Source organism: Xiphophorus hellerii, chromosome 22, assembly GCF_003331165.1.
Source record: "Xiphophorus hellerii strain 12219 chromosome 22, Xiphophorus_hellerii-4.1, whole genome shotgun sequence".
Classification (NCBI taxonomy): Eukaryota; Metazoa; Chordata; class Actinopteri; order Cyprinodontiformes; family Poeciliidae; genus Xiphophorus; species Xiphophorus hellerii.
Genome location: NC_045693.1, coordinates 17003140 through 17015525, shown reverse-complemented (window position 1 = coordinate 17015525; position 12386 = coordinate 17003140). Strand labels below are relative to the sequence as shown.

General features: G+C 36.2%; 1 protein-coding gene across 27 annotated transcripts in view; it reads right to left on the bottom strand.

Moving 5' to 3' along the window:
• Positions 1 to 12386, bottom strand: part of kcnma1a (potassium large conductance calcium-activated channel, subfamily M, alpha member 1a) — a 160691-nt gene that overhangs the window by 34572 nt on the left and 113733 nt on the right. For 7 of the 27 annotated variants that reach the window (XM_032554039.1, XM_032554035.1, XM_032554036.1 and 4 more), the window contains 2 exons: positions 11667 to 11753; positions 11473 to 11549 (listed from right to left, as the gene is read on the bottom strand). In XM_032554039.1, the coding sequence (XP_032409930.1) occupies positions 11473 to 11549; positions 11667 to 11753 (164 nt within the window). Of the gene's footprint in view, positions 1 to 553; positions 635 to 1008; positions 1051 to 5217; positions 5392 to 8836; positions 8846 to 11472; positions 11550 to 11666; positions 11754 to 12386 lie in introns of all 27 variants that reach the window. The other 20 variants (XM_032554023.1, XM_032554042.1, XM_032554016.1 and 17 more) reach the window with 14 other exon arrangements.

The following is a 12386-nucleotide window of genomic DNA, read 5'->3' as shown; positions in this document are numbered from 1 at the left end:
ACACGTGCAGCGTTACACGGTGCTTACCCGCCCTGGCAGGTCCACTGTGCATCCTGAACAACCCAGACGGCAACTGTCCCTTCTTGAAATGCTAATCGCGTGATGGTACTGTCCTGCATGCAAACCTTATCAGATCGCTGTGTCCCAACATAAACTGGATGACGAGGCGGGGGGCATATCAGTTAAAAAATGTTTACCGTTCCACGTGAGCAAAGCTGGCTTTGCTTTAAGTGTTAGCTGCATGAACAAGCTTTGTTCTTTAACTGCATCGCCACAGCAATGGGATTGCTCTTTAAGCCATGCAATTTTGTGTTAATACAATTAGAAATAAAACTGGTATTGATGCAATTTATTTTAGTTCTGCTCAAAAGGTAGCCATCATTTGTTTTAAAAAGGAAAAAAAAATGTTTTAAATATCAGTGTGCCTTACAAGTAAATAAAAAACAAAAAAAAACATAAAATGTTAAACATGACAATTAGTCTTTAAAAATAAAACTTATTATCTGATACAGTGACAAGTAATTAACTTAGCAGTTATATACTACAGATTTACCTAGATTGCAATCAGCTTTGAATCGAACGCCAGCCTCTTTTTGGCTTCCACTGTTCCGTGGTGTTGTAGCGCCATCTGCTGCTACATGCAGCACAATACAAAATAGAATAGAAGAAGAATTTTTCATGGAACTACATTCCATGCCATTCAGAAAACACAAAAAAAATACTTATTTCTACTACGTATAAACACCAAGAATGCATTAATTTATGGTTAATATGTGATTAGATAAAATAGTTATGGTTATGTTTACTAGTTTCGTTAAATATTTAGCATGACACTTTTTAATCTCAGTTTATATCTACAGTTTGGCTCCTTGTATGACACAGAGACAACAGAATTACATTCTAAAGGAATTTGGGACAACAAAGCAAACACTACATGACGTGATGAGGGTGGCTACAGTCTAAACACAAAGCTAGAGCAGAGTGGAGAAGGGCAGAGAACACACTTACGTGATCTGACAAATCCATTATACTTATATTTAGCTGAGGAGACTGCAAAGACAAGTAGCAGGTCACACAGAGGGACACATCAACACAAGAGTGGTGGAAATGATTAAACCAAAGCGAAATCAGATGTGTTATGATTTAAGAGGATGAGGAAAAACTAAAAATAAAGACATAATGACAAAATTCAGATGGCAGTGCTAAAAAGTCAAAGGCTGATGGCAAAACAATAATGGATAAAACAATTTTTAAAAAATGTACATTTATAGTGAGCCATGCCTTTAGGAAAGTGTATTAAACTTGTAGAAAGATGAAATGACGTCTAATGGTAAATTTAATAAAATTTCTGAAGACATAAATGTAACATTATGCATATAGTGCAGATATAACTTTTTATATGTGTAGAGGTATATATTTTTTTTTAAAATAGAATGTTGTTACATGTGTGTTTAAAAATGGCAGGGATTACCTAGTTTGTATTTAAGACAAAAAAAAATACACAAGAAGAATCATTCTGTAGTGGATTGAGAATATGCTACACCCAAACTGACAGAGCGCTGACTTCTTCACACATGCAGTCCAGATGGTTGGCACAAACACACATTTTAAAACTGGGATCTTTCCAAATGTGAATTTAATGCTGCCCTTCCAATCTTGAAAAGGATGGACCATGTTCTCCGTTTATGTCTGTGCTGTTAATTCTCCAGGAATTACCGCTTTTGACCTTGACCGACAAGATAGTAAAAACTGGTACTTCCTCAACTGCTACTGCAGTGGGCACTTGAACTGAGCTCAGAGCTGCTGAAGAGCCTTGCTCTTTTTTCAAAACTATCCCCCAGCAATAAAGGTCACAGCGAGGGCCCAGGGCTGACCTATGACACAGATCTTCAAAACAGGGACCCACAGTGGCCCTGGCATCTGTCTCCAGCAATCTGCCTGCACCACAGAGGCGGCAGACTAACTGGCTAGCATCTAGGGCGTATTGCAGCAACATAGGATGAAGGGTTGTGGGGGGGCAAGCCTGCCTGGTGGACAGGAGCTGTCAAGGCAAGTTTGGTGACAAACCAGCAAGGCTGGGAAAATGAAAATGCAAACATAATTTCTGTGTCAAAACAGATAAAAATCCTTTGGAATGAGATGTAGATTCACACACATGCTTAGACACAAAGATAAAAGTGAATGCACTCATAACTCGCTCTCCCACATGGGCCTGGGGGCTATAAACGCCTGAAAGCATCTTCATAGCCCAAAGTCCACAGTCCATGTCCATACATCTGCTACACATGGGCTTCGTTCTCTTTTTTTAAACAATCCATGTTGGAACCATTTCACATATTTTCAGAGATTTTTTTTTATTGTTTTTGTGGTGACTAGCTGTTCAAGCAAAAACAATATGTGAACAATTAAGAGGAAAGCATTTACACAAAAGAACTCAAAATGATTATTTAGGTTAGATTTTTATCTCTTTAATTCATAATTTTCTCAGATTTTTAAAAATTGCTCTAAGTCATCTATGCTGCATATTAAAAAAACCTGAAATTATTTTTCAAATATAGCTTTATATGGCCACACAGGTGAACAAGCATTAAGTCAAATAAATAAGTAATACTATATAGAGAGTCATAAACTGTGAATAAATAAACATATTTTACTGTGTTGTAATATTGTTTGGTAACTTTTTAGTCCCATTCATCTCCAAGTCAGCAATTTGTTTCAACTCTTTATGCCCTCTCTATACTTTCCTCTGCTGAAATGTATATTTTAACGAACAGTTCTACAGAAACGACCAAAGTATTGTTTGATTATATCGTATTGATTCAGGAAATTGGTAATGGAAAACTTACCAAAAAAATCAGTTATTTTTATAAACAAACTACCTCTCAGGGTTTATGTCATGTACTGTATTATTCCAACTTTTAAATTGGAAAGACAACGAATAACCACACAACTGAATTAACCTACAAGCATTTTTTAAGTTAAAGAGAGTAGTAATAAATTATGTTGCTTTTCTTAGCATAATATAAAAATAACTGCATTCAGATGTAGAGGTAAAATATACTATGTGATGCATTACATCTGCATTACAGGTTAATACTTACAATTTTCTTCACACAAAAATCTATAGTTGAAATATAGGTATTATGTTACCCTATTTTCCAAATAAACAGCAAAAATGATTATGCAGTACTAGATCTATCGGTTAACTCACTGTCTGACTTCAACATAATTGTAATAAACTGAATCTGTGAGTTTATAGATCAACACAAAGATTTTTGATATAACCCCATTATAAAAGGGTCTGTGTGTGTGGTACACCTGCCTTGAATTGGAGCACAGGCTGTACTAACTAAAAAACTCCTATTCATCAACTTCAATAAAAGTGTCTAAAATCAACTTGTAATGAACAAAGCTGTGGTTATTATAAATAAATCTATCTTTTCTTCTCCATTTAGTAGGAGGAGGAAATCCAACCACCCCTGTTTGACAAAGCCCAGTACTCTTCATCACTAAAGTCTTTCTTTGTTCATTCAGATTTAAAAGGGGAAAGAAATCTAAGACAGAGGAGGCTTTCCCTAAATCCTACTGAGGGTTGAAGGAAAAGTGAGATCAGTAACCATGTAATGGCCAGTAATTGGTACCGAGGGATATCAGTGCAGGCCCAACTACAACAGGCCAAGCCAAACTCATCATGCTGTGTTTGACACTAATCTAGGCTGAGTCGGCAGACGGTGGGAGAATGTTGAAAAGGAAATCAGATCTGTATGTCTGAACCCAAGGCTTTGATAGCAAGGCTTACTGCTGCCATGTCTAATTGACAGACAATTTAGTATTTCCACGTCCTCTTGTTAAAAAAACGGAAAGGAAGGTCTCATCGGGAGCTGAGTCCTCTCACCTATCCTCAATAAAACCAACATCACTTTTAACTTATTTCACCTCTTTGCTTTTTTCTGCTCTTTTTTTCTTACAATACAAAACCTCCTTTCCTTACCCCCCTTTTTTATATCATTCACCCAAATCATTTAGTCCTAATGTGGAAAACCATACACAAGTCATCAACAAAAAGAACACTCAAAATGCAGGCTGAATGAGACATTATCAATACAATCTCATAAACCATCATAAAAATGAAGAAAATTACCTATATGTGTGTTAGATACAAGCATTGCATCATTAAATCCTATAAAAATCTCCTGAAAACTTTTTTTTTGTTTTTGCCTTCTATCTGAAATGCTCAATTTTAGCAGTTTTCTAAAGTACTCAGGTCTGCTTTAATTAGTTAACTTACTGGTCAAACAGCGGTCAAATGTGAGTTTTTTTTTTATTCTCTGAGATGTGCCAAACTAGCCACAAGGCAAGGAATATATTTTGGTGAATATAGGAACAGAAGAAAAGCCTGAACTGTTAACGAGGCCTTCAAGGAGTTCAGGAGCAGCATAGTGTGTGGGAGGAAATAACTTTCTTCAAAGTGCGCTTTGCACTTTTTCACTTTCTAGAAGTAGTAAATATGTGAAAAAAAAAATCTATATAGTGTAAAACACAAAAAGAACTCTTAAACAAAAGCACAGTATGTACACTGCACTTTTATTTTACATTCCTGGACCAGAGTCTCAAATAACTCATTTTCTGCCCTGCTTCTTATTAAAAAAATAATTTTAATATTTGCACAGCTAAACAAAAGATGCAGAAAAATTTTTAAAGTAATAAAAAAATCTAACTAAAATATTGTATAAACTTAAAAGTCTCTAAAAACATCAGGCAATTATGCAACAATCAGCAAATTACAGCAATACAATTATTGCGAGTGAATCGCCATTGATGTATGTGCAGAAATCTTACCTTGAACAGTTAAAAAACATTTAACATCACGCTTGAGAGGTGACATTTTCACACAACTGCATGACTGACGCAGCATGCGGTAGCCACGTATCTAACACCTACAGTACTGTACAGTACCACCACAGAGCCACACCACTCAAAACTGCCATTTTGAAACATTATACCGCAATGTAGAGCAACAAAAATAGCTAAGATATAATCCTAAAACAAAATTCACATCGGCCACAGCTTCACAAACTATGGTGTCACAAGAAACAGGTCACGCCACGTAGACGACATACAGACACACTGAATACCTCCACATGAGAAAAAAAAAACAAAAAAACAAAACCACACATCACAGACATGTAACGACATGTGTTGGGCGGTGTAACTTACAGGCACGTAAAGTGGTTGCGCAATCATGAACAGAGACAGAGGAAAGTGGGTAGGCCCTCTGAAGGGTGTCCATGTTACTATGTACACTGCCTGACATGCAAGAGCAGTCTCGCTCTGAACGGCCGCAATCAAAACAACATGCCAGTTTCATTCGTTTGTAGACGGACATCTTGGCTACAGTCATGTTTTGGGATGAGAGGAGAGGAAAAGCAGCAGGTTAATGGCAAAAGGAGAAATATTCATTTAAGGGGGAGTTGGAAGGTAACTGTATCAGAAAATGCAAGCCTTAGCCACCTGCTTCACAGACTTGAACCCCAATTTACATCAAAATGCAGTCATTTACAATTTACTAATTAATTCATCAAATTTCACTCCGTTTTGCTGTTTGACAAAGTTTAAAAGTTTTTATAAAGGAACAATCACATGGGTTCTGGAACATTTCTGATTCTTAAGGAGGTCAAGCTGTGTGCTAAGGCTGAAATAGGTTCAAAAGACAAAACTGTAACTATGGGAAAGAGAGGCAGAGAACAAGGGGAGAGTGAGGGGGGAGGCATTCAAGGAAAAAGAGGCATGAGCAATATTTTCAGCAGCAAACCTTATATGTACATTCTTTCATACATCTGTACATCTTCTATCTGTTTGCCTTCAGAGCGGATCACGTACCTGTATCCCATCATGCAGCCGGAGGCTGTGTCCATGGCATCACACTATTCTACTTTACTAGACTGGTCACTTCATGCTTTTTCCAAAGCCTGCAGTTTCACTGCTCCATTCCCCAAAGGGTGTTCAGTCTGCTGTGAATGTTGATTGGTTGCTAATCTATTGTATAAACATTTAATGGATTGCTTTGGTGTTATTATGCTGTGTTAATGAGACCTGGTCAACTCTGAAGGGAGAAAAACCTTTTTTTTCCCCCGGTAGAAGGAAAAATCAATGATAAAGTCAACCTGTTTAAAAACAGCTTAGTGCTTTGTTGCTTTTTATGACTTGTAGTATAAGTTAACTAACACCAAGTGGCTTTATTCAAGTACAAACTTATTCAAAGAATTGTTTGTATTATTTGAAATATCACTTTTGATTAGAGCTGCACCAAGCAATCTGCTGAAACTGTCTGATTTTAGAGCCTGACCAGAAGTCAGAAACTCAAAAATCTAATCTTTTTTCTGATCAATGAATTCCTCACTTGAGCACTGCTACATTGCAGAGAAACTCACTGTAAGCTACTTTTATGTCTCAAACTCAGAGAAAGTTATTTTAAACAAAACTGTATTACATAAAGATCTGTCTTTGGTGTAAAGATGTTCTATAGCAACAATAGTCTCACATACAGTGTGACATCACTTTTGCTTCCAGTATAAATAAACAATGTCTGCTCACAAGAAGGCTAGAAGTAAATACTTTGAATACTGTTCTTATAACTACTCATACCAAAGGGAAGTAATCCATTCAATTCATACTCCAAAAACAGATTTTCTGATTTTGTAATCAGGAAATCTTATTAAAAAGACCCTTAATGTAGGAATTAAGCAAAGACTGACTTTCCAGGCAAATTGAGAACAGCCTAGAATTTAATTTGTATTGGTAAATTACAGTATATTATGTGTTACATAAGTAACATTGCATTACCTTAAACTTATTAATGACCAGTCAACCACATATGCATGGCTATGTGTTGGTCTGCATTGTATGAAACCTTGAACCCCAGGGGGAGCAGTGAAAATCCCCAGAGCTGCATCTGTAGATTGCTGTGACTCTGGGCAGAAACAGTCCATGATCCCCATTCTCTCAATGGAGGGGTGCAAATAGACAGCACAGTAATACAGTCTGGCACCCGTGCAAAGACACTTTCAACATCCATGACCCATGACTCAGATTGGAAAAGCAGATCATGAATGAAGTAACAGGTTTAAACTTGGCAGAAGGCATCAGGGACTGTTTTATCGAGTAGCATGCACGTATGCTTCGTGAGCATATGAACAGCATGCAAAAAGTGCAGTTTTGCTGTGAGCAACAGGAAAAGGAGAAAACTGTTCACATTAATGAACCAGTTCTGGGGGAGGCATGGGCAAACAGGTGCAGTGAGACTGTAACATCATGCTGAATTTGTTGAAACTCAGAGTTTTTGCATGGCCACTTGGTACACAGTATATATAAGTAACAATGAGGATTTCTAACAAAATGGAAAGGGAGAGATGGGGAACAAAAGACAATCATACATGTACTCACTCACACACACTCTGACAATGTCTTTCACTTCTGACTTCACAGATAACCAGATTCTGGTCGAGGACCATGAGCTGTTCATTATAGGGCATCGGAACTGATAATTCAACATAACATGAACCGAGTTAAACTGTCTGCATGGGTGTTTGATAAGTCCCTCCCTCTTACATTTCACCGGAGGACATCACACTCAAACAGAAGCATTAGGAGGTGATATGTTGAATATAAAGGATGTCCTCAAGAGAGCAGCATTCTGATATAAATCCCCTCCAAAAGCTTTTTTTTTTTTTTTTTTAATTATTCAGCAAGAGTGCAAGGAAAGTGATACAGATGGCTCAAATCCTTTGAGCAACGAATGTATCATGTAAACATAAAACATCAAAGATTACAAAATGACACAACAAATTAGGTGTGGTTAAATCTGTAAGACATGTTAAATTTTTGATTACATGTATTTGACAAATTCACACATCTATCCTTGTATTTTTGCTGAACAGCTTTCAGGAGATTTTAGTTTCATCCACAGACATCAACATTTACATTTAGTACTGTACATGACTGGAAAAGTATCGCCATCTAGTGGCAGCATAATGCTATGACATTTATTGTTTCTGCATTTCTACAGGACTTATCACCCAGGGCAGCGAGTCTAAAATATAAAGAGCTCAGCGACTTTCCAGATTTGAAACGTGCAACACTGTTGCAGCGGCATTTCAAGTCTGAAGGTAGAAGATGATCTCTGAAAACTCAGCCAGAGTTGAGGAAATATGGGGGCTGAGATCACAGAAAAAAGTGGGACAAGAAAAAGACCAGATTGTTTTGATTGTGTTTTGGCAACTTCGTTTGTTAGGATTTAACAGAACTTCCCACAAGGACAATTTCTGCTCTCTGGGAGAAAAAAAAAAGAACAGCCGCACAAATGTTCTTTTGAAAGAAAACAGGTCAATTTAAATGTCACCAGCTCTTGCCTGCATATAGTTACACTTTGACATCTTGTTTTTTTAATTATTTTATTGCAGGATAATGACAAAAATCTCAGAGCAGATTGGTTTTTACATAAAGAAGATGAGATTAGATTGATTCTCAATTTGTGACCAAAAACGTCAAAGGTCCATAGTCACATCCAATTAGGTTGAACTTAATTTCTTTTCTTCTAGTTAGTCTGTGTGTCGGTAAAGGAAAATAGGAGAAGCCCTGATGCTGGTTTTAAGTTTGATTTATGCTCATTCGCTTTGGTCTGGTTTGAGCACAGTGTAAGAAATGAGAGGCGAGGAAAGGGATGCAGAAGCTACACTGGTACATGCAACATAGATACAATATACTATTGGCTAAAGAGGAAAAATATAAAACACACTGCACTCTGGGTAATAAGACACCCATTTTTTGTTTTACTCACAATAAATCACTACCAATGAGTAGTTAAAATAAAGAGGTGTTTTCCAATGGCAGCAGGGAAGGAAATACATCAAAAGTTTGTCACTGGTCATAAAGAAACATGGAAACAAAAACAATAAAGGATAACAGAACATGATATACCAGAACATACTGCAGGGCAGGGTTCCACAGTAGTGAAGGAACAGATGCCTCTACAAATGCAACCTTTTGGGGCAACTTATATAATATCATTCAAGATATTGTTGCGTCCAGAACATATTATGAATCCTGATGTTTTTTCTACTTGAAACATAAGTGGCAGTGGTTTACCTTGTTTTTTTTCTTCTACCAATTGGCTAATATTAACTGGCAACTGACATATGTACAAATATTATGCTATGTTTTTTATGCTATATCTAAATTAAATTTTACAGACAAAAGTTCTGCGCCTTATGCTGTCCATGACTATCATGTACAGCACCCTCCAAGTTTTTCAAGGTCCCTTGTAAAGTGTGTAACAATCTCTAAATTAGTTCATATTTTATTGTAATAACACAATGTCACACTGAAAAATCCTCCATCAATCTTGTTTATCACAGCTCCAGTTATTTGAAATTCATCAGCATCAATAGTTTGAGTTGACATAACATTTTTATTCATTTAACTTTCTTAAACCATTAAAAAACTGTTTATCCTCACTGAACTGTGTGTGAGCAGAAACCTCAGGGTATGATCGGTAAGGGTCTGGGGTGTGTGTTTTTGTGGTTCTGCACCAATAACTGGCCAACGTTCTCCATGTTTGTAGTTTAAAAACAATCATGGCAGAAATAACAGCTGCTTCAGTGAATACAAGTCAAGTTTATAAAATTACTTCAGTTTTCAAATGTTCAAAATGGTTTAAAGAACAGGAGTACTAAGATGACAATATACGGGGAAGTCTGATTTCCTTGGTGTAACACAGAAGCACAAGAGTGCTGCATGAGTGTCTGAATACAATATATGACTCCACAGGGGTGAATAATAAGATGATAGAAAAAGTCCCAATAAGTTGGTTTTGTTACTGAAGTAGGACATGGAGTCTGTTTGCAACATTTTCCTCTGAATAAATATGTGTGAAAACATTTACACCACAATCTGGAGTCACATGTGGTTGTCTAAGACTGTGCCTGCCCATGTTAATGCAGCATATCATATATTTCTACATATGTTTCAATCACATTTAACTGTGATGTTGTCAACATTTAAATAAAGAATTTTCCAAAAAACAATACAAACAGCCAATAAATGGAATTCATTTAAATAGAAAAGTCACACTCACCGTTAATACATTTTAAATAAATGGGTTTTCTCAAGTTCCTAATGATTGAAATTAGTCCTATTTTAGTTTATTTCCAGTTCAGTCTTATCATATTTGACATTTACAGCATACTGGTTATTAAGATGTTTTGCTGTTTAAGTAATTAAATTTGTATACATTCACTGTATACTGTATACATTCACCGACATTTAACTTGTTGGTGAGTTGGCACCTGATATGTGGCTATAATTCACATTTCAGTATTGTAATTTTTTTTACCTACATTTTATTTTTTGATCTGCAATAAATGCCAAATTTGGTTGTTGAAACTAATTAATTAAAATAAAGTTGCTTTTGATTTTTGAAGGAGAGATAAGTCAACATTCATCAATTGGTTGAAAGAATTTGTCATTCTATTAATCAAATAGTTGAGGATTTTCTAATAGACATTCCTGCACTTATGAAAATCACTATTCATCTGGCTAACTCAAAAAACATATTATTTTTGCCTTTCCCATATTGAAGAGTGTCTAAGTAAAAACAACCTTGATGTAATATCATATTTACATCTCAGAGAAACAGGAACTCATAAATTACTGAAGCTCCTAGACATTAAAAAGTTAAAATTATGTAAAGAGGTTTAGTTACATTTACTATATATGAAATATGAGAGGTGCCACAAAATACAGTATGATGTACATGATTTTAAGACTTTTTACACATCTAAGTGTGGAGGGTGATGTACATGAAGTTGTTTAGAAGAGCAGCTCAATAATAACTGCTTTTATTATTATGTAAAATGACTTGGTAATATTACATTATATTTGAAGATATTTAATATAATGTAGAGCTATAAGGGTACAAATTGTTGGATATACTGCTATTAATTGTTTCAAACATTACAAAGAAAACTTGTTTCTTAAGTCTGTCAATAATGGCATTTTAAGTGCTACTGCAACTTGATATATTGTTTTTATTACACTTTTCCTTCATTTTTAACTTATTCTTAGTGTAAAGTCGTTATTTGTTGCTTACACTCAAGGAAAGATGTACTGTGACGACAACATTTAAATATTTACCAAAAGACAAAGAAACTCTAGACAAATGACCCTACCATAATGGATGATATGGAAGTTCAAATGGGACCCATATCAAACACTTTCCTATGAGTATAATGGTGTGATGACATAAAACACATTAGCACTGAACAGAATAACAATGGCACAATGAAAGGCTTTTAGATTTGTGTTGTAGAAACCTGATGTGCTAAAAAGAGACAAATAAACCCACAAGTTGGTTTAGGGATGGGAGGAAGGGGAGGAAAGGTGCCAGTGGTGTCCAGTACCAGGACAGATACTCACGTCGTTTGCAGCCACACTTTTTGATCCTTTTGGGGTCTGTGATGTCATCGTGACAAGCTTTGCAGTAGAAAAATGCTCTAAAAATGACAGGAAAATGTTAAGCACTTCAATTCCTCCCTAACAAATCCAAACAAATCCAAACAAATCCCTAGATTTGTTTGGAGGTTTCTTTTCCGTCAGGGATGTATAGTTACCGCTTTACTTCTTTGGCATCGCTAGCAATAAAGAATCCCAGTGTTCCCTCTTGCAGCTTGACGTGATTGCCTGGATTGATGAGGATGCTGGGAAGTCAAGGGCATACAAACAGAAAAAAGGCTTGTTAATGTCCAGACATTACTCAGATCATGCCCACAACATGCTAATCAAGAGGAATGGTACACACACTTGTTAAGGCTTTCAATCTGACTAGGACAGTATCGATATGAACTGAGTTGTATCTTTCTGTTTACTCCACTCTAATTTAGTGGTTTTATGTGTGTCAGGTTAGTAAGAACAGGTATATATCCTTGGCTTTAGGGCAATTTGTGTATGTGATACTCACACAGATGGACAAAATGTGCAACAGTATGATCGGACACTGAATTTTAATTCTTTTCTCTCTCACAAAATGATACTGGATTGGTCAGTGGGTGAGAAGAGGGACAGAGAGGTACAAGTAAAAGGGACGAGCGCAGAAAGAATTAAAATCATGGCCATGGAGTGGTTTTAGTCTCAGCACTCAAATACAGTCATCTTGGAAAACAAAATTTATGTTATGATGACCACTGAGACACGACTGCAGTATAGAGAATGTACAGTTATAGTAATTGTTTCAGTTAGTAATTGACAGCAGGATGCAAGGGAATGAACAGCTCTTTCTGTCAACATTTGTGAAAATATATTCGAGTGCTATATGAAATATGTTATTGGTTACA